General features: G+C 40.5%; 1 protein-coding gene across 2 annotated transcripts in view; it reads left to right on the top strand.

The window, feature by feature from the left end:
- camta1a (calmodulin binding transcription activator 1a) overlaps positions 1–23,820 on the top strand; it is a 233,829-nt gene that overhangs the window by 194,806 nt on the left and 15,203 nt on the right. Inside the window, exons 5-9 of one of the 2 annotated variants that reach the window (XM_039604808.1) lie at positions 2,522–2,675; positions 7,314–7,454; positions 8,054–10,368; positions 13,903–14,029; positions 14,453–14,587. In XM_039604808.1, coding sequence (XP_039460742.1) covers positions 2,522–2,675; positions 7,314–7,454; positions 8,054–10,368; positions 13,903–14,029; positions 14,453–14,587 — 2,872 coding nt within the window. Of the gene's footprint in view, positions 1–2,521; positions 2,676–7,313; positions 7,455–8,053; positions 10,369–13,902; positions 14,030–14,452; positions 14,588–17,877; positions 18,312–23,820 lie in introns of those variants that run through there. The other variant, XM_039604809.1, reaches the window with a different exon arrangement.

Genomic DNA, 23,820 nt, shown 5'->3' with positions numbered 1-23,820 from the left:
ACTGCAGTCACGCACGTGTTGTCACAGCATTTTTCTCGATCAAGGTCTCAGTCGGTTTGTCCATTCTTGCATCTTATTTAGCTGCAATTGCATGCACACATGTAAGTGTGATTTTGTGTGATTTACTTCTGTAAAAGACAAATAAATCTCCTTCTGTTTCTTTCAACCAACATGACAGGAACACTCCAAGGCCAAACATTCACAAAAGATTAACAAGCATACCCAGAGACCATGTAATGAGAGCGTCTCTTCCTGTGGTTGTACCCGTATGTGTGTTTGCACATTTGGCTGTGTATGGGTCAGGTGTATTCAGAGTAGCTCCTATGTGTCAGTATGGGGATATTTTACTTTGTTTGTCTTTGTTGGTTTTAGTGGCAATCAGATGTTGACAGTGAAACAGAAATGATAAAGACTGAAATAGGAACATTCCTTGTGAGAGCTAGGCAATCAAAGCTTTTCATGATTACAGAAGTGAATGGATGTTATTCACACCTGCACAACATTCCTTTAAACGCTACCTATTATTCATAAGCTGTCAATTTAGAGAATTTGCAGAGGTAACCCAGTAACAATTTGCAGGCGGAAAATTATTGAGTTTTGACTTGGTAAATACAGGCAGAGTTAATTGAGGGCATCATCTCACCATGTGGGAGGACTTGACAAAATGCCATACGTGTGTTACACAAGCACACATTGTAATTAACACACATATGCACATACAAATACACACATTAATGAGCACACGCACTAGTATACGCATCCAATCACACATTTGGAGATGCAGAGATACAGTCACATAATGAGTGAGATTATTGCAGATTTCTGATCCCAGATTTGTTCTGCTGCCTGGCTATGTTTTGGATTGTGCATTTCCTCTTCTGTTCTTGGGCTTTGTTGTCTGTGTGAGGGATACCATGCAGGGTTTCTAATTCAGCAACATTTACTTCTCACCAACCAGCTGGCTTGTTCCACATAAAAGCCCTCTCATCTGAGACACAGTAGCTACGAGTACCGCATGTGTCACTATCACTCCATTATATCCTTAAGAAACCATGGAACAGATTATCCACTATGCACTGCAAAAAAATCCTAATCTAACCAAGCCTTGTGATTGTATGTCTAATTGATCTATTTTGAGAATAATATATTATGCAAGAACAGAAAAATGTGTAAGAATGTTCAGAAGATTATGTAAATGTGGGTCTTTTTTTATCTTAACAAATTGTACATTATAAAGGTAATTATAGAAGCTGGTTGCGTTGCATGCACATCACACAGTATGTGGATGTTTGAAGCCTTCTTGTGTCCGTTAAGACGGTATTAGCTGTGCTAACTTGTTTCAAGACTGCCCAGTAATCACACTTTGGATTTGTTAAGTGAAATTATTACAAATACGTGTGTTTTATTAGCATAAACACATTCACACATTTGTTTTTTCAAAGCAGTAACAACTCATTTCAATAATCATTATTAACACTCTACCCTATCGAACCTTATCAACTATCATTATTAATTTCTATTTTTAAGTGCAATTGCATAATTGGGTCTATTTGTTGGCAAAACACAAACTGATTTTGAAATTGTTAACATGCTGTCTGTGTGAGATTAGTCTGATGAAGCTGCGTTTAAATACAAATGACAGGGACGAGCCTATTTGCTTTGAAAGTCCAAAGACAGGTGCTGTATCACCACTGGTGATTATCGAGGACTTGTTTAGCACTTGTTACAGTTTACTGCATGATGTGTACTATTAATCCTCTCTAATTTTAAGTCTCTAATTTTTTCCTGCACTATGCTACAAAATTTTTCTCTAATTTTTTCCTGCACTATGAATATGCATGATGTGTTCACTATATAATCCCTAAATATCTCTAATTTTTCCATATCTGCACTATGCTGAATATTTGTCACTTATATAGACAAGGCCTGATTCCCATCTGATGTTCAAAATATATATATATATATATATATATATATATATATATATATATATATATATATATATATATATATATATATATATATATATATATATATATATATATATATATATATATATATATATATATATGTATATATATATATATATATTACTATATATATATATATATATATGTTACTGTGTGTGCCATGTGTTACTGTGTGTGCTTGTGTGAACAAGAAGACTGAATGAGAAGCACTTTGTGAAACTGCTGAAGTTGTGAATGTGCATTATTATCTTGTTTGGTAGCTTTGGTTTTGAGAATTTTTCACTAAAATTAAGAATTAAATAAAGAGTGTAAGAAAAATTGACAAGCTGGTTTTGAGTTTATTTGACTCAATACAATGCTTGAGCTGAATTTTTTTACCACTTATTTCAAAAGAATACTCACTTTTTTAGAAAGACTGAATATCTCACTTCAACAAATCTTCTAGCTGCATTTGCAGATAAATTGACTTGTTTCTAGTCTTCATCTTTGCAAATCAAGCTTTTATTTCTTGCATTTGTGTAACCATCCTGCTCGCTCTGATTTCCCCACAGAACCCTGATATTGTGCTCGTCCACTATTTGAATGTTCCAGCGATCGAGGATTGTGGGAAACCATGTGGACCTATCCTGTGTTCCATCAATACAGACAAGAAAGAGTGGGCCAAGTGGACCAAGGAGGAACTGATCGGCCAGCTCAAACCCATGTGTGAGTTGAGGAATTTTGAAGTAGGACAGCTTGTTTGACGGAAACACGCACACTTTTAAAATCCACAGAAATGTCTTTTTTTCAAACAAGGAAATAGCTTTTTAATCATGTCGTGCAGAAGAGCAGCCTCATTGGGCAGCTTTTTGTGTCCATTAATCTCAAAATGAACAACAGTAGTCCATGTGTGAGAACTTGAGTAATACTGTTTTGTGCTATGCATGCATTAGCTCTTGTTATTCTAAACTTTTATTCATAGCCTTTAATATGAACAGAGGCTGTAACAGCAAAATAGGCCTTAATAGTCTGTATCCACACATGCATGTGCATGCATGGAAAGACTACTGGCAGCTGTTTTTGTCTGAGTATTTATGTTCCAGTCCTATTATCTTATAGCTGGTACACTAAGTGCCCTCAGCACCTCAGTCAGAGAACATCTTTGGCTAGTATTCCTACAATTTTAAATGAGTGCTTGCGCTCTTCCTGGAGCCGTCTCTTACTTGGAGGTCAAAGTTCAGCTCTTCCCCTAGACCTCTGGCACCACTCCGGCCAGACTGAGAGAGTACATCTCCCCTCTGGTCCATGAAGGCAGTCAAAGCAGAGGAGGGCAGCAAGCTGGTTATTGATTCATTTTAGTGCGTGGGAGCAAGAATGTCTGACTCACCAGAAATCCCCCTTCACCCCTTATCTGGCTCTTTCTGTCTCTCTCCCCCCTCAATGGATTGATCCCTGTTGTTAATCAGCTTTACTAATGCTCTGTGAGTTGCATTATGTGTTTTTATGAGTCTCTAGACCTGCTCAAAGATCGAGGCAATGTTTTGGAAAAAATAAAATCAGGGTTTGTCTGATGATGATAATAGCCAAAAGGGGACCTTGTGGGGGCATTGAAAATCTTTCAGAGAGCTGTTAAGATACCTTTAACAACCAGACTCTAATTCGGGCGTGTCTGGCAGGGGCCAGCAGAGCTGTGACTGATATTCCAATGGCCAATTATTGGTGATGTGGCTAGGTAAAGAGGAAGGTGTCAGCAGCTTTATAAGCACACACACACACACACGTGCTGGCTGCATACTGAATAGGCAATCCAGGCCATCATCACTGGGGTCTAGGCTGTATTGTTACCCTCATCACAGCATTAGTTTTAGGTCATTTTAACATAAAGCCTTACCTCAGGACAGTCGCTGAGCAACAACAGCCTACTGTATTCATTACATCTGTGGCTTAATGTAAAAATCAAGCACCATTTGCAGTAATGCGTAAAGTCATTAACTTTGGGAGTTGTTGGGACAAAGAGGGTGAGTGTGAGATGCCTTCTAGCTGCCAGGCTACATGAGGGGCTACATAAAGAGCAAAAAAAAATCCCTCTCCTTCTTTCTGTCTCTGCTTTCTGTCTTTCTTCTCCTCTCCATCCTTCTGTCTTTCTCCTGGAGCACAAGACATGTCAACATGAACTCAATGATAGAGCAACATTGCCATCTAGTGGTCATGTGAGATAGCAACCTTAATCTCAACGCAGGGAGCAGAAGCCAAGACTTGTGATGAAGTTGGCCTCTGTGAATCATGCTTTATTTATATCATAAATTAGCTCCCAAAATATAGTCATTTTTCTGTTTTGTTGTGTATTTTTCAAGATGTTGGGTTCAAATGTGTGTGTAGTTTTAAGACTCCCCCTTCGTATATAACAGAACGCAGCAGAAGTTATGCGTGCCATTTAGGTTGTATAGTTAAACTATCGGGACAAAATGCATGGGTAACCAGCTGAGCAATTTTATTTTCTCACTTTATCAGGAATGTGCAAAATCTAAATTTAAACTTTAGGGTTTGAGCATCAAATGCAAAGCGGAAAATTTCCACAGTACACATTTCAGTGTTTTTATATCTGGCTCTATGTTTGGAAATTCTTCTTATTTGCTTTCTTAGAAATTGATGATGGTTCCCATTTCACAAGCTGAATTTTGTCAGCACACTCTTAGTTTTAAGTCAAATCGTTATTTTTTCCAGATCAGTGCCAATTTTTCCAAAATAATTGCCCCCCTTTGTCTTGCTCTTCCCTTTTTGTTGTTCTTTTCACAAAATTTCACTGCACAAACCATTTGACATGTCTAATGATACCAAAAAAAACAACAAAGGAAAAATGTGGATTTCATGGATCAGTTGAGCTTATTCTGTCTCTCCACAACAAAACACACACACACACATTCTTGCTCTCAGTCACAAAACCTTTCACATGCACGAATGCTCACACACAGTAGTTCAAATATAAGCCCTGTGAAACATGGCCTTGTCTGACCTCGTCATCCTTAACACCCCGCGGTGTTTGATGAGAAAGAGAAGTAGCAAGAAGATGGGGGGGCTGAGGGTGGGGGTAAGAGAGGGGCATCGCAACACAGTCACGCTACAGTTCCATAGACAAGGCAGCCAGCTTGATTCAGTCTTTTGGTCTAATGCAATAAACACGCAGCACTCTGCAGCTATGCCCCAAGCCTGCTGACAGATAGCGCATGAGCAGTTTTAACAAACACTCAGACAGACAGAAGGCTTGTCTCCAGGCTAGACAGACAGGGCCAGAGAAGAACAGACCAAGGCAAGACAGACAGCACTGGCCATCATATAAACTGTTGTACTCTGCTGTCCCATATAATGTCCAGTGGTGCAGAGACAACCGAGTGGGAAATGCCTAGCATCTCCTGCTTTTGTCATTAGGGCTGTATGATGCTGCTCGTGACAGGATCCAATCATCAGAATGATCATATGACTAGGTCGCTGTTTGGTGCCTCGGCTGTTGCTTCCACTGGGATTAAACCTAGTGGCAGTGCTCCTGTCATGTCTGCTTTAGAATATAACCCTCAGTGAGAAGAGCAGACAGGCAGACACGGTGGTAACTGTACGTCAACAACTCAGAGCCTTCAGGGGTGACACCCGTCTAGATGAACAGGGCTGTGGCAATCTGGCATGAGGGATCAGGGCAGAGGGGAAACAAGATTGTTTGGACAAATAGGCATGGCGCTGCATGGTGGATGTAAGTTGTTGCATTACGCTCTCACTCTTGCTCTGTCACCCTCTCTGAGTTTGATCATCAGCACAGACATTCGTCTGTCCTGAAGCTTCCATGTTGCTTTGCTGTGGACGGAAATTCACAACACCATTTTGCCTTGTTATCTTTATTAGCATCATTTCATTAGTACCATTTTATAAATTTATATAATACAAAGTCAAGAGGTTAAAGTGGTTTAACCTCCAAACACAATTTGTGCATTAATTGTAATGACGTTAGATGAAACTTGCCCCTCACATTTGGTATCTGCTTTTTTTTTCTTCTTTTTTTTTAGCTCACCCACTGTAGATTAATGGCTGAATAAATCTGACTTTATTATACATCAAACTGAATCCTATTCATGTTTCTATAACCTGCCACGGTTAGTTTTCTGTGGAGCGTATGATCTTAGCTTGATCACTACAGCTCTGCTGACATCTGCTGGTGACCAGCCTGTAATCTACCAAAGGAATGTAGAGCTTTCAAGTTTGATCCTTATCACAGTCATGCAATCATGTTTCCCAGCTTTTTTCACTTCAATTTAACTAGCTCTGTCTTTAATCTCCATTACCCTCACCCTCTTACGCTGTTTCCATCTCCTTTTATCTCAAGTGCAAACAGACATGCACTAAGCAAATCCTCAGCTTTTTTCATACATGCTCTGAACCTCATTCTCTCTATGTATCTCGCTTGCATATTTAACCAAAGGAGGTACTAGAGTGTAGAGAACTTGAATTAAAGCTGGCTTGATTTTGTTTGATAGTCTAAATATGCCTCACTTCTGAAATATTACCTTTTTCCCCAGTTGAGAGCCTGAGCTCTGCAGCACTCAGTGGTGTCTCCTACCACCTTACAGCCACTGAAACCACTATCTGTCTCATCAGAAGTGGTGGCTGCTTGACAAGTGGAGCGATGAAAAGTATTAGGAGGTGCTAGTGAGGTGTGACTGAGGCAAGCGAGTGGAGCCTTACAGGAGAAAACCTCCCTTTTTCCTTTGGTGCAGCAGCCGATCCGGCAGCAGCAGATTGGTGATGTTCTTTCCCAGAGGCTTTTCCCGTCAGAACAGAGTCATAGGTCAGGGTAAGGGTGGCGAGTGGAAAGATTGAGCTTGCTGTCACCTTCATCAGCACTCACAGAGGAGACGCCATGGAGTAGCAGCGGGCACTGACATATAGGAGAAAAAAGAGGCACAACAAAAACAAGCAGTCCAATACAAAAGGCTTGACATTATGTTGAAGTGATACGAGGGGAAAGCAACCGATCAATGCTGTACTAAGAAAGGAAACAAGGGGTTTAGGGTAAGGGGGGAAATTTAGAGCTGTTTCAGTCTAATGGGGAAGAAATGATAGAGATTGAACAAATAATCAAAGGTACTGCCATTTAGATTCTTTGTTGAAACTAGTCTGTCTGAGTCGGTGGATTGTTTTACCTTTAGGGAAAACCAGAAATACTAACTGTTTTTATGTGGAAACTTTTTTCGGGAGAGGTGACCAGCATGAGGTGTTCTAGCAGGTAGACAGGGAGGGCAGTGGGTGGGGCGGGGGGTTGGCGTGGCTGGTGGTCTGTTGGGCTGGCTGACATCTCTGTCTCCTCCTCTCTCCCGGCAGTTCATGGCATCAAGTGGACTTGCAGCAATGGGAACAGCAGCTCTGGCTTCTCAGTGGAGCAGCTAGTGCAACAGATTCTGGACAGCCACCAAACTAAGCCACCTCCCCGGACTCACAACTGCCTCTGCACGGGCACCCTGGGTAAGGGCTAGTGGGTGGGAAGGAGTTTATTCTCCAAAAGAGAGAACTCAAAAATTCAGTGAGAGGACATAAAGATAATGTTTAGTATGTTGTAAATCAGAGAAGGTTGTTCTTTTATGGGTTGGTGATTTAATAGTGAAATCAAATGTACGGCCCTATTATTTTTTAAATTTCCTAATATCTGTGTCAGGGGCATATCTGAAATAGCCTTTCTCAATAGGATATTTTCAGCTGTGTTATTTCACTGAGTTTTTTAATCAGAAAAAGAATGTAGAGAGTGAAGGTTTTCTAATTTAGAGAACAAATTACTCTAAGTAACCCCTACTTCCATTGTTATTTTTAAGATAACAAGGCGTGCAGAGCATCCCATACACTTACATCACTGTATGCCTATGAGAGGATTTATCACATGGAGAAGATTATGTTGCACAAAATTATAAATACAAAAACAAACTAATAATCCATCTTTGCCTCAGTTCATTGAATAGTAGATTTGCCTAATTTTTAAGCACTTGGAAATCAATAGAATAAATTTGCCTGTTTTACTCCCTCACACAGCTAAATCCCCAACCTCTTTTACTCTGTTTGCCCTCGTATAGGTGCAGGAAGCAGTGTGCACCACAAATGCAACAGTGCCAAACACCGCATTATCTCCCCAAAAGTGGACCCCCGCTCAGGGGGATACAGCAGTGCCCACTCAGAGGTACAGAACAACGATGTGTCTGAGGGGAAGACAGAGCACAGTGCCCATGGTGGAGGAAAAAGCTCTGGGGGAGGGACTGGAGGGGGTAGCACCAGGGAGAAACGCAATGGCAAAGTCCACAAGCCTGTCCTGCTACACCAGAACAGCACAGAGGTGTCATCTACAAACCAGGTTGAGGTCCCTGACACCACCCAGAACTCACCTGTCTCCATCAGCAGCGGCCTCAACAGCGATCCGGACATGGCTGATAGCCCTGTGGTGACAGGGATGAGTCATGTGGCCTCTGTCATGTCTGGCCTGTCTCAGAGTGTCTTTATGTCTGAGGTCCCTGGAGACCCTGTCTACAGCATGTCTCCTACTGGGGGTCCAAATACTCACCTCATGGGTGCAGATGCCACTTCACAGGGCCTGGTGCTGTCTGTGACCTCTGATCGTCACAAATTTGCTTTCCCCAGTGGAGGTGTAGGAGAACCTGGGACTACCACTGCAGGAGACAGTCTTTCCATGTTGTCTACAGCTGGGGTGTCTGAGGAACTGGTGCTCTCCAGCAGTCTGGACTCGGGAACCATCAAGATCCCAGAAACTAATATGAACTTTGATCCCGACTGCTTCCTGAACAACCCCAAACAAGGCCAGACCTATGGAGGCAGCGCAATGAAGACAGAGGGAAACTCCTCCACCTCGTCTTCCTCTGGTGGCAGTGCTAGCACCAATGGCAGTCTACAACGCTCCCCCACCATGTCAGATAACACCTACACTTTCAACTCAGCTCTCGTAAAGAACATCAAAACGGAAGATACATCATTTGAACAGCAGCTGGCCAAGGAGAGTGGCTACCAGGTGGGGGCAGTAGTGAACTGTGGCAGTGGCGTATCTGTGTCATCTGGTGCTGGTTCAGGTCAGGGCAGCCTCAGTCTGACAGCCACGGGCTCCCTGCTTCCATCTGGAGGTGGTTTGAGTCCCAGCACTACCTTGGAGCAAATGGATTTCAGTGCCATAGATGCCAAGCAAGACTATACGTCCAGCACTACCACAGTGAGCTATGGTCAAGCCATGTCCAGTCCTCACATGCAACATCAGAATCGTTCACCCAGCTTCTTCCTCCAGGATGCATCTCAGACCAGCCAGACTCAGCAGGGGAGGCCCAACATAGGCCAGAAAACACATTTGATGGAGCACAACTCCCATGACTCTGGAGCTTATATGGGGCTACAAGTTGTAAAAACAGACTCACCTGGCAGTAATGGCCACCTTCATCACCACCATCAGACCCATCAGACCCAGCACAGAACCAACTGCAATGGAGGCTCACCCACAGAAGGGCCTGGCCAGGCTGGCTCCCTCCAGCTGCTACAATACCAGGGGACCTTTCCTGGGCTGGGCACTGAGCATGAGGAGGTGGTTGGTCTAGAGCAACCTGGGAGTGTGAATTCAGCTCAGACTGGAGCCACCGAGAATGGAGCTGAAAATCTACTCAAAGCAGGTGATCACATCCAGGGATGTGGGGCAGGAAATGGAGAGAGAGGAGGAACAGAACGCTACCTACAGCAGGTTTCAGATGGTGGCGGAGGAGGGACAGGAGGTGCGGGTGAAGGGGTAGCAGTTCATAATGGAAACAATAACAGCGATAGCAACAACCACCCCCAACAGCAACAGCAGCTGCAGCCTCTTCTCCAAGGCACTGGCATGGTGCAGGGACTCTACAATGCTGTAGGAACCCACCAGGGTCTGGGTGGAGGGGCCAGTAACGGAGGAGCAGGAGGGACAGGCATGGAGATAAGTCTGGATCACTTTGACATCTCTTTTGGAAACCAGTTTTCTGACCTCATTAATGACTTCATCTCAGTGGATGGTAGTGGAACAGCCATGTCAGCTGGAGGGACCTTATATGCTCACCAGCTTGTCACATCTCACAACTCAGATAACCAGACCACAGCTGGTGGGCCCCCACAGCAGGGCCAGGAAGATGGAGGAGCCAGGGGCTCTGGTTACAGCCCCTCGGAGCTCTGCCTCCAACCCTGCTGCAGCCCCCAGTCTTTAAGTGGAGGGGCCAGTGCAGGAGGAGGCACAGGAGAGACAGGCTCATTGTCCTACATGAATGTAGCAGAGGTGGTTTCTGCAGCTGTAGCCCAGGGTGCTCTGGGGATGCTCCAGGCCACAGGCCGTCTTTTCATGGTCACTGACTACTCCCCTGAGTGGTCCTACCCTGAGGTGAGTTTTTTTTTCTTTTTGGTCATTTATATAGCAGCCTGATTGTTGAAAGAGATTAGAAGGACTCATAATAGTCATATTTGTAATAGTCACTTCTGCACAAGAACGCTCTAATATTTTTTAAAGTAGCCCACTTATCTAAAGTGCTGTCTGAGGTGTTGTTTTTTTATACAAAAAAATAGAAAATTAAAAAATACAGTGTTAGGTATGTAAATTAATAATTGACTAAGGATTGATTATTTGAAAAAACGAATTTAATTTATTGAATCTGAGTAAGAAGCTATTTGGTGATTTGACTCCTATAAAGGAACATGGCATAGCTGATATGGTAGAAGGTAGGACAGTACCCCTGGAGTCCAGATGCTGGTGATGGTGAAAATAAAGCAGACATAGACTTGAAAGAAGCTCTCTGAATGACCAGAATGAGGTGGAGATGTGGAGCAAATGGGACATGAATGAGAATCTGGAAACAAAAAATGCAGAACAGCACTGAGATTTAAAACACAGGCAACAGAAGCTGATTGGCTCACATAATAATTTTGAATGTTTGGCAAAGAAACCAAAAGAATAGAACAGCAGCAGTGAACAGAGACCCGTCTTATTTAACTTAAGCAGACTCTTCATTTGAGAATGGCTACCCTTATAAATACCCATTAGACTGACAAATTTATTGTTTAAATTGTATATTTTTGGGGGCCTGTTCATCATGTTCACTTCAAACTAAATTATCTGAATTATCCACAGCAAGACCTGTGCCAGCCCAATAACTGTGAAATCATAGCAAACCAAAGGTTCTATGTCAGAAAGTTGAATACCTGTAAAGCAACACACATGATAACACGACAAATATAACAACAGTAACAATAGTAAAAAATGAAGTTGTCAAATTTAAAATAAACATAATGAATCACATTCATTATATTAGAAAAGACTTTGCAAAACATACTCTGGCCTTTTCTGTGACCCATAATAAAAAACAGTATTATATAGTACAAGCTAAGCTCTGTGTGACTGAAACTAAATGGAATTTTCTATGCAGAATTAATAAAGGAGTTAATATAACTAAAGAACTATCCTGGAAAATCTGACAACCAGTTTCATCATATTAAATTTATGTAATACTTTGTTTTATTTATACATTTTATAAATAAATTGCACATAACAGCTTTCACTTGCATCTTTAATCTATCCCCTATTTGTATCCCAGTAGTAGATTTTACCACAAGAAAATGAAAATGAAATATGAAAATCAGAAAATGTACATTAAAGTTTTTCTGATCCGCAAACAAGGAATGATAGATATCTCTATAAATACATAGATTTATTTCTGTTTCAGACATGACTGTAAATGGCTAAATTTATATAATGACTTGATACAGATGTGGTCAAAAGTTTAGGTATATTAATTATGAGCATGAATGCCATGGTTATTTTAAGCTTTTAATTATTTATCTGAAGTTTTTACAGGCTGGAATGACTGTACAGCATACAACCTTAGTTACTTTAAAAAGCAAGAATTGAGTGAATTGGTGCAGTTTTAAAACACAAAGTGTCAAAAAATATGCATAAAGCTTCAAAGGTGTGCCTTAGTGTCCTTTGTCCTTAATGTCCCTTAGTTAGAAGTATTTACACCAGATGCTTTTGGTTGCCATGAACAAGCATAATTCTGCCTGGATATTTTCTTGGAGGAATTTGTAGAGTTCATTTGAATTAGTTGGTTTCCTTGCACAGACCCAGGTTTTAAGCATACTTAATGCCCTATTTCTAAACAGCTACAGATTTCAGTTTAAACAATTGTACGTAAGTACAAGTTAAGATTTGTTAGGATGTTCAGGAATAACCCAGGAACCAACAAGGCTCATGTGTCAGTGTGACTGTCCAAAGTGACGCAAGTTTATCATGACTGTGGATTTAGAGGGTGCAATGACAATGCACCCTACAATGAGGGGTAAAACTGAGGCTTTCAAACCTAAGAACACTATACAAAATGTTTAGTATGGTGTGGGGATCATGGTCTGGGGATGTTTTGCTATGGTACATTAAAATAATCAAAAAGGAAGACAATTTCCAAATTCTTCAACTTCACCTCAACTGAACAGCTACATGATTGAAACAGAACAATGATCCCAAACACATCAGAACTGGTTTGGGAATGAATAAAACAAGCTAACATTCAGCTTCTGTCACAGCTTTCTCACAGCCCTGACCTCAGAAAATTTGTGCATTATGCTTAAAAGCTGGGTCTGTGCTTTTAGGGAAATCAGCCAATTTAAATGAACTCTACCAGTTCTGCCAGGAAGAGTGGTCAAATATGCAGCCAGGATTTTGCCAGAAGCTTTTTGACGGCTACCAAAAGTGTCTGGTCAGGGTGCAACTTGCCAAGAGACATTTTACCAAATACTAGTGTAGTTTTATGTATATATTTAAACCTGCATTTCTACCACTGACCCTGTGTCGATTAGAGAAAATCCAAAATAAATTCAAACCTGTCCATACAATTCTTGGTTTTATTTTCGACTTACCGTGATGCCCATGATGAGCATATGTAAACTTTGACCACAACTGTGTTTTTCTGTTATAAAACTGACATAATTAGAATTAAGACATAATGTCAGCTTTTTGTTTGTTTGTTTGTTTGTTTTTTACTAAAGAAGGAAATATTAAGGTTTATAGAGCCACATCACATCTCTAAAATCAAGGGAAGTGAATGAAGAAAGGATTAGATGATTGTAAAAAAAAAGTAATGTAATAACTGATAATAATCGATTGATTAAATATGTTGTAATATGTTTTTTTATTGAGTAGGCAATATGGTAATGGGAAAGCGCTTTCCATTATCACCTAGTAATTACAGTCACGCAAGACAGAGTGGTATGATTAGCATTAGTGTTGAGGACTGAGCATTTGTATTGCTTAAATTCCAAATATATATCAGAAAGTACTGAAAACTAGTAAGTAAAAGTAAGTGTATACCCATAATCGCATAATCGCATGATTATGGGTATACACATACCCATACCCACTTAATTTCATGCAGCTTTCATGAAATTAGCCTCTAACATTGTCTTCTAAAATAGGTTTTTGAAGTAAGTTAAAAAAAAATTGAAATATAAATTAAACAAAAATAGCTGCATCCATCTTCATGAAGTAACCAAAGATATGTACAATAATATTTACTTTTCTTATTTGCACAAAACATGATGTCATGATTATGCAATGATTCTGTGCATTAATCTTTAGTTATTTCTGTCAGCAGCAATGATCTACTTCAGCCTCTGGAGGGCAGCAAAATATTTAAACTCAGTGTGGGGTTTTTATACGTATTTTCAAGAAAATTGGTGTGGGAGGGCGAGGTGCCAGCTATCCACATGGTGGCAGCAGAGATTAGTGTTGGGATTGTGTTTGCTTCACCTGGGTGTCATTCTCATCTTTCCACTCTAGGTGGCAGAATAACAATACATATGATATTCGGCAATCAGGAATGCCGACTTGGTGAATGTGTTATGAGTTTATCCATTTGTCTTGTTTTTTCAGGGTGGAGTTAAGGTGCTGATCACTGGGCCATGGCAAGAGGCCACCTCAAATTACAGCTGTTTGTTTGACCAGATCTCAGTTCCAGCTTCTCTTATCCAGCCAGGGGTGCTGCGTTGTTACTGCCCAGGTAAGACAGGAGAAAGCTTACATATATACATATAATATATATTTCTTTGGTAAAGGGGCAGTATCATCATATGATTCATGAACCAAAAACAAACAAAACAAATGGTCTGTGTTTTTTTTAACTTTTTGGCTAATTTATGAATAAAATATCACTTTTTCATTTTACTGAGATTCATTTTACAATTTTGTAGTGAACCCAACAATGCTAAGTGAGCCACTGTTTACCTCTGCTGTTTTCTGTTTCATTTTGATATTTACTGTATGACAACAGTTGCATTGTAACATGATCCCTAAGTGTTATTTTCATTTACACTGAGAGAAGAAACCCATGGAAAGTTGAACTCATAAGCAAATCTGTCACATAACCGTGACACTTCTGTGTATTTTATATGCCCGGATGTCTCATTCCTTTCACCCTCTCCAGCTCATGATACAGGTCTGGTGACACTACAGGTGGCTGTCAGTAACCAGATCATCTCCAATTCAGTGGTGTTTGAGTATAAGGCCCGCGCACTTCCTTCACTGCCATCATCTCAGCACGACTGGCTTTCTCTGGATGGTACGTTTCCTCTTGTATTTTCTTTGGCGCGTTTATGACTGCATCTGTTGCGTTTTGCATTTTGCTTTCTGTTTTCTTTACAGAAAACATGTTTTTGTTACATAATCCCTCCCCATTTTTACTTGTTCTATTTGAGCACCTTCTACTATGACTTTAATAATTTTGCCAATTTTGATTAATGGTTCATCAAGCAGCTCAAATCACTTCTCATTCTTGGCTTTTAACAATTTCTTCACTACCTACACATTTATTTTCCTTAACTCACTGGAGCCAAACAACTGTGCAGGAAATTCATTGTGATTTCACACAAATAGAAATCCAAATACTCATAACTGTTATATACGGTATTTTCACAGAGATATTGGCATTTTAAGTGACACATTTTTGGTTGTTCTTAAACGTTTTGTTTTTACGTGTATCTTGCTGGATCAATATTCACCTTGGAATCAAATCAAGGTATGATTAGCACCGTTTTTAGAGCTTGTACTTGAGAATAACATGCAGGTTCTTTGATCTTTGAAGGTAAATGTCACCGAAAATCTCTGTATTGACTGCTTTTAATCATTATTTCAGCTATTGCATAATCTTTAGAATCTTACTGTTCCTGGTTTTGAAAAGGGTGACTTTACTGGCAATAAAGTTGTATGGTAATTTCATATTTTAGTAGCTCAGCTACAGTTCCTGAGTGATTAGGGATTATTTTATTGTTTGTTTGTTTGCCTTTGCTATACAAACTGAACTAAAATGAATGATAATTCTGTACTGTTGTGAATTGGCATAATGTTTATGTATTAACTGATATATAAAGTTTTTAAAAAGTAGCCTTTTAAATGGTGCTTTCATACTGCTCAGTACCATTTTGATTTTACCCAAGAAAAAAGGATTTTACTGTGTCTGTCGTGCTAAGAAAACTGGAGTTCAACATTTCCACGTTGACTTTGTAGTCTGCCTATCTGATATGCAAATTAAACACCACGACAGATGTGTCAGGGCACATTTTATTTTAAGGTCAGCTGGGTGACAAAATACTGTCTACATTGTCTCATCTTGTCTATATTAAATTTGGCCACTAATGAGGCTATTTGTTTAAACCTTAACAGCAATGCACTCGATGTCCAGATGCCTTCTTTTCAAGCTCCTTAGACTACATGACCTGGATGACTGATAATCTACACAGACTTAAAAACAATGCAAATTCAGTAATAAATTTGGGTTTGTTTTTATAAGCGTTTGCAAAAGATGGTCAATTGTGAATGCTATGTGTGAGCTCCTTACAGAAAACAGGACTTTTGAGCACCATGTAACTAAAACTGCTGCAGGGATGACAAATTTTCATTCTGTTTAAAGTCCAGTCCAGTCTGTGAGTCAGAAGACCTGCTGTACAGTAAGAGTATTTACCAGATTGTAATGAGTATGTGAGTCATTTATGTTTGTATGTGCATGTGTCTGCTGGGAGAAGTATTGCTGCAGTGGTTGAGCATTGACAGGATAAAGTAGGGCATGGTGAAGCACAGGCTCACAGGACAGCTGCAATGCAGACGGCCCTTGAGGGAGTGGGAGTGAGCTGGCAGCTCCCATACATGGCAGAACCAGTGAATCCCTCCGCCATTCATACCCTACTGCCTCACTGGCCCATTCACAGAACCAGTTAAGGAGGAGCTGACTGTCTCAGAGAAAACACAGCCCACCCTATTACCTTACTTAAATTAACCCCTTTCCTGTCTTTATTTAGTGGTTGTCTGTAGTCGATTTTTAAAGAGAGGACAAAGAAATAAGCACTGGGTGCACTGGAATTTTCAGTTTTTGGTTGGATGTCATCTTTTTAGCTTCCATGCATGATGCAATGATCGATCATTCCTTTTAGAAATTATTAGAGCGATTAAGCTTATGCAGAACAAAGCATTTGTGTCATGCAGCATGTATAGTACACGTTAGTGGTCGTTGTTCCATGTGTCCAAATCATATATGATCGTTTCTGTGTGTACCTCACTGTGGCAGGGAGCGGAGAGAGAAAAGGAAAGGATTGTTTGTGCCATTCGCTGTTGGTTACTCTAAGAAAATAATGTGCTAGGAATTAGTGTTCAAGACTGAGCCGATGCTTTTGGCGAAAGCCTGTGTGACAAAGAGCTGCGGGGTCTGTGTGGACAGCGACTTTGGCGCAAAGCGCACTTTAACATCCACGAGGGTTAACGTGAAGATTTTTAAGAAAATGTTTAAATTTGTGTAACATCGTTCTCCTCTACAATCACCATTTAAAAAAAAAAATCCATCACACTTTTAGCAACTTATTTCAGAAGTAGGGCAGCGTTCAATTATGTGCGCTCATCACTTGTCCGGTGTCGTGAAGCGCAACAGAGTAAACAAGAAGCGCTGCGCATATACGCGAAACAGTAATAACTAGACACGCTTTATTACCCACTTTCCAAACGTTAATGTGGTAAGATTTATTTTTCATTGTGCAGCTTGGGGGTCAGACGGCTGATTAACTAGAACTGCTATAGGCTGCTGCCATTAGCATACGTGCCATACGTGCAGCATTTTGTCTGAATACGCAGCGGTGTGCTGTACAGCGTTCTGAGTTTGTTCTCTCGTGGAAGACTAACTGTGCTATGATGTGCTAATGGCACAGCTGCCTGCCTGCCTTGATTTGTCATAATGCAGAGTGGGGGAAGGGGCGCGCTTTTCTCTGCAGCACTGCAGGTACGGAGCCATGGGCAGGACAGAAAAGCTGTCGGAGATGCAGAACTCTCGTCGTCGCCCCACTAAAGTCCCTGAGCTCAGACCCCACGAACCGAGCCGGAAGAGGTTCGCTGGGCACAGACAAAATTACAGCCCCGCATAGCAGCACCTAGTGACTGTTAGTGTTTAAGGGAGCGTATTGACAGTACTGACTCTGAGCCCGACTACACCGGCAAGACAAACGGCAGATCGTGTACACACAATGCAGGAACGGAGAAGTGGGCGTGTTTGGGTAAACATTGTAAACTGTAGTTTGAGACGGCAGTTAGGGCTGGGAGAAGGCGAAACCCGACCGGATTTGGAGTATTCCGCGGACTCGACTATATCTGCTTAAATCATATTATTATCATTATTATTATTATTATCATTGGGAAATATAATAATAATAATAATAATAATAATAATAATAATAATAAGAGGAGCAAGATTTTATGCGCAGGATCGCGGCGCGCGCAAGAGGCGACAAACGGGAATTAGGGCGTCTGTTTACCGGCGGCACGTGCGCACAACGTTTCCCCGCTGTGGTATTTGTCATTTTACTGCAGGCTGGGATAGCAGCGACTACTAGAAACACTAGGAAAGTGTGCATGTGTTTGAGGTGAAACAAGTGTGGAGGAGGAGGAGGGGGCTATTAGAGGAAGAAGAGTAGTGAGTGGTCTCTCTCTCTCTCTCCCCTCTCTTTCCCCACGTCGCTCTCTTCCCTCACTTTGTTCTATTGTTGACGAGTGCACTGTTGAGATTGAGATTCAGTCTACACCAAGGATTTATGAATATTTTTTTATTTTTTTATTCCTCCGTGTTACACCATGCAGTAGCCTGACTGCCAGACTGTCGGGGCAAAACTGCAGTTTGAGTGAAATGCAGCTTTGGTTGGACTTCTTTGGGTCAGGATGCCAGTGAATGATACCTGCATTTCCTAAAAAGACAAAGGGGCTGTATTTTTTGGCTTTGAGGTGGACTTTACCAATGGAAAATAAAATAGAAGGTTAGAAGTGTTAAGCTCAACCTTTGGCTGTAGTGCTGTGCTGTGTTGTGGTTGTGATGTGTTTGGGCTGCTTTTTGATATTCTGTACGTTTCTTGTGTTTGCCCGAAGAAGTTCCACGTTTCTTTGAACGCCCCGCATGCAGAGTTATTGTGTGTCACTGTGGTCATCGGTGTGTGCTGTAACGGAGTTTTACAGAAACTGTCTCTTTTGGCCACATGCTTCCAGGTGTTTCATGCAATTGTGCCTCATTGCAGGGCACTGGAGAGTTGACGCTGATAGTAGCCAACTCCTGACTCACGACTTGTGCTTGGATCTGTTAGACAACTCCAGACGCCTTCAGAGACAGTAACAGCATTTGCTTTTCCTCACATTTTGAGGAACAAGGGAAGTTAAGTTGTAGCAGCGACTGTTTGCCAAGCCCGGATGCTTTAAGCATACCTGGGCTTTCAGTTTGCACTCTTTCCTGACAGTTTTAGTCAGTTATGTCTGAACTGTGGGATCATTGTGTTTTAAACTGGTGCAAGCACTGTTTTGTGACTTAGGCTGTTAAACACGGTGTAGTTGCTTTAGTCTAGCGCATTAATGGGGTTGTCGCATGTGTGAGTTCTGCTGAGGTTACCGGGGCCAGTGTGTAGCTGGTGAAAATCATTATTCTGTTGTTTCACAATTTGAATTGCATTCAAAGACATTATCAACGGCATGGACACATGAACATACCTTACTACAGCAGGCTAGTCTGTCATTCAGCACCACAGTTTAGATGGACAGCGACTTCATTTAGTCTTCCAACTTTGCTGTAGCTTAAAGCTCTCCAGACTATTTAAACTGAGAGAATTCCAGGCATAGGGTACATTTATCGACCTGTTGCTCCTCTGTGAAGTTCCTGTTTTCAATGCATAGCACATTATGCAGTGCCCAAACTTTATCCAATTTTAAAAAGCAGTGACAGATACAAGAAAAAAGTTGCAAAGTCTTAGGATGAGTCACCAAAGTGCTTTTTCATGTTTTACACGAGACCTTATGCATATGCATATAGTGTTAATATACTCCAGAAATTTTAATTCCCACTACCATTTTTTTCTTCATAACAAAACAATGTTATGTTGTTTACAGTTTTAGAAAACTCATATTCACTGTTGCTTTAACACAAACATTGATTTTCTTGAATAAATGTGTTCTGAAAATCATGCTGAATAACTGCTTTTTTTAAATAGAGAAACTAATGCATTTTTGAGGGTGCTCTAGTTTTTGGTGGTTTCTGGTTGGCAGCAGTAAGGACAGACTGAATCTTAGTATAAATGCACTAATCCATGTGTTAAGTATACCAGTGTTAGTGGTGAAGCTGAAGCTATGAGCCTGTAACAGGAGTGGTAATTTAATTATTAGTTACTTTGTCAGGAGTTTGGTTCTTTTTATCATCAGCCTGTCTTTTTATTATAAAGTGTGGAACTATGGGTAAACATAAGCAGTGATATTAAAGTAGCAAATGTTGTTTAATTCCTAATATATTACCCTATAAACAGCAACATTGGAGTAATTTTAATGCTAAACATTTTACTGCAGCCCTTGTACAGCAGGTGCACCTGTAGTTTTAAAGAAAAGAAGAATAGCATTAGCAGTTCTAGTAACAGGAGTGGTGTGGGAATGCTTACACCTGGAGGTGATAGATCAACAAGGACAAGCCATTTTAAACAGATAAGAATGTTTAACTAGAAACAGTCATTTTACCAGAGAACATAATTCCTGGGTGTTCATGTGCTTCAGTTCAAGTTGCACAAATAACTGGGAATGACCTCAATTAAGACACTTTCACTGTCATTGACTGTTATTGACTTTTCTATAACAATATAATTGCTGGAATGCTTTTTCTTAAAGCACTGGTACTTAATTTAGTTAGTCTATGCCTGAGATATAGTGAGGAGATGATTAAACAGTAACGCCTATCTAGTCTGATGCAATCCAGAATAACAGTTATGCAATGAGGTCTACCTCTGTGAAGCTTTCCATGTGTAGTTTCTTGTGATTGCCATGGTGTTCAGTAAAGTCTAGTTGTGTTTTGAATCTGTACATTGTATTTTCCTGTAGGCTGCTTTATGTTATTAATGGATGAAACATTAGCAGTGATCTGTTAATTATTTATTTGTGTTTTTATCTAATTGTGTTTTAAATTTCACGTTAAAATTGATTGGTTTGGCTCTCTGTCAGCTTTATTTATAAAGGATCACATGAATTTAAGTCTGCTCACTCTGCTGTCTGTCAACAGTTGTCACAGCTGACAGAAGACTTAACTATGACTTCAACTACAGTGTTGGATAAGGATTCAGGGAAAGTGCAGAACAGGCTGAGAGTCTCTGTTGAGTGCATTCAGCCAAACTCTGTTGTCTTACTATTAATGGAAAGCTTTGGAGAAGTCCTGTCCCTTGGGCTTTAGTGTTTCATAGCAGATTGATTTATCTTTGAAATTATTTCCCCCACTCATCTCTCATTTGTGCTTCTGCCTGCAGCGGATGTGTCAAGCAGTATGTAGTTGTTTATGCAAATAGGAACCTAATGAAATGTACTTGTTAGTGTATCAATTGAACATGTTGGGGGAAAAAAATCAAACTATCCTGCTTTCCAAGACATAAAACCAATACTCTATCACTCTATTAGTGGGATAGCAGGTGACAGTAAATTTCAAGGGGTGTGCACTCTTGGCATTTTACCTCCATTGTGGCACAAAGTATCTATTCTGTGTCCAGACTGTACTCATATTGACCTGTGTATATGCCTGGATAAATGCCAGAATCTTGAGAGCTGTGTTGAAGCACTGTGACCTGAAAAAAATAGTTTTTGTTTTAAGACACAGAATTGCCAGGGGATAATAATTGAAAATAATGCCGTTGTTGTCAGCTGTTACTACTTGTAGTTTTTTTATGTACTAAAGTACATAAAAAAGTAGAGTTTTATGTAGTTTTTATGTACAGGTATGCCAGTGATGTAGACTTCTGATTACCTTCACTTTGGTATTTAGTCTTGAAGTTAAAATTGTGACATTAGAGCTTATTGGCTTGTCTGTGAAGAAATTCAACAGTTTTCTGCAACTGATGTATCCAAGAGGAACATTTGTTTACTTAAAAGAAATTTAAAAGTATATCTTACCCATCTGAGAGGTTTCAGTCAGTTGATTCAGCTTTTCATAGCAGTAAACACTTACATATTAAGTACATTTAAAACGTTAGATGACTCTGAAAGTAAGAATTTCATTTGTCGTTTTTGTACATTAGCCTTGTGACTGATTCATGAATTGTCCGGGATATGCTCTCTCACTCTGCCCCATGGCCTTTTACAGGCTGAGGATTATAGCAGATGGATGGATTCTCAAATCCTAGTGCTAAAGTAACATAATCTTAAAAGCAAGCTTGTTTCTGTTGCTTTAAGTCTTATGCTTTGCACATTTAAACTGTATGTTATCACTCTTCTAACAGCAGTTTAAAGCGAGGCAAAAATATAGAACAAATCCACAACCGGTCATTACACTAAGTCAAAGAAGAGTCTGTCTTTGATCAATGCATACCCATGTGTTCCAGCTGTGAGGGCTGTTCCAGATGGCCTGGCTCCCTTGCTTTGCATGGGCACAAATACTAGCTCCTGTCAATCAGTTCATACAGAGACCTTGGGGGAGGCTAGCCTCTGGTCTTTCCACTGGGTTACATGTGAGAATCTGACTGGCTGCAGAAGGATAATGAGGTCCAGCACTTAAACTGAGCGGCATGAACAGAACCTCGAGTTAAAAAGTGAAAATTAAAGATCTCCTCCTGCAGTTTGTCCAAAGCTCACTTAATGAATAACCCGGTAAACCCTTTTAGGATACAGATGTGCATGTCTTTTTAATAACATACAGACGATTAAGTACACGATTAAGGATGGGGGGAAAAAAGCAGACCCTAAATGTTTCAATATAACTTGGCATTTGATGTATATTTTTTAACAAGACCTTGCATTTACCTGTTAGTTTAGTATTATCTCAATAGGCACATTTTTCTTGAACTGTGTATTTTCGGCTCCAAGGGTGAAATAAAGGTTGTTTTAGTGTGAGCACAAACATTACGGTGCCTCCAAGACAGTAAAGCTCTATTAATAGTCTTGCCCTCACCCTCGATATCTCTGACAAGCTGCTTTTCACTTGTCACCCTTTCCTGCCCTCTCATCTCCCTTCACCCTTGTCCTGTCCTTACTGTAATCTCCCCAGCTGTTTTATTCCTCCCTCAAGCCTGTTCTCACTTTCGTTGTGCTCCAGTGTTCCTCCATAAGCAGCTCTGTCCTTCCTTCCCACATGCCTGTGTGTATCAAACTATCTCTTGAGGAGCTCTGCCATGTCCCAAAGATGAAATAGATTGAATTAGGCAGGACTTTGATGTTGTGTGGATTCAAACCCAGTGCAGATTTTACAGGTCTGCTGCTCTTTGCTTGTCTCCAAAGATGTAAGTGTCCTTTGAGAGAAGCTAATGCAAAGTCACAGTAGAGCCACATTGACACACAACTGTCATAACACACTAAGGGACACTGCAGACTCTGCAAAGATCGATTTTAACATGGAGAAAGTATACTACACTACTCTTGCAGTGCCTTTTATGAATAAAAGATACTTGAAACTGTCCTTATGGAACAAGACAGCCACAGTCAAAGTCTGAAGTCTAGAAATGTATTGAGTGAGTACTGGTCCCAAAGTTGACCTGCTGTTCACCATTCTCATTGCTTAACAAGTAAGGAAATGATCACATCTAAAGACATTTAGTGTCTTTAGATATTCCCATCCGCTTCAGGCATTCATCCTAAAGGTGATAGGTTTTCCTCTTAGTTCTAACAGGAGACAAGTCAGATCATCACTTGGCAGCAAATTCACTGTAATTTCAAAAAGCACTCTGTTGTGTTATGTAACGGACTGTACAGGAAAAAAAAAAAAAGGTTCACTCTAACTGCGTTAGCTAGAGTCATTAAAATAACTCTCACTGAATAACACTAATATGGCACAGGATAACCAACACCAGAAATGAGTTTAGATACATGGAAGTGTGAAACAGAGCATGAAAATTTTAGTGTGTTTTTATTCAGAAAAGTGAAGAGGTCTCTGTAGTTTTGTCATTTTTATCTCCAGTTTGGAAAGGAGAGGTTAGCCAAGGTCCAATTCCAGCAGGGGATTACAGTACCAATTTCTAATACGTCAAAAGAGAGGAAATCTGATTCACTCACAGAAACTTAACCTGGAGTCCTTGTCTTTATGGCTTTATGTTTACACTTCAATAGACTAAACACCATTCATTCAAGTTCTCTAATAAAAAAGGTGGTCTTCCTCGTTTTTGTACCCATTTATATTATAAAGTAGCACGTCACAGTCTGCCCTAAATATGTGAGAGTGACCACGTCTGCTGCCACACACCGTCACAAGGGAGTAAACCAGCGAGAGGGAGGCCGTTAACAACGTCACCGTGTTGTTAAACTGCTGTTTGGCTGCTCACCTTCCCTGTC

The sequence above is a fragment of the Oreochromis aureus genome, linkage group 20, assembly GCF_013358895.1.
Source record: "Oreochromis aureus strain Israel breed Guangdong linkage group 20, ZZ_aureus, whole genome shotgun sequence".
Taxonomy (NCBI): Eukaryota; Metazoa; Chordata; class Actinopteri; order Cichliformes; family Cichlidae; genus Oreochromis; species Oreochromis aureus.
This window is presented reverse-complemented; position numbering and strand designations above follow the sequence as displayed.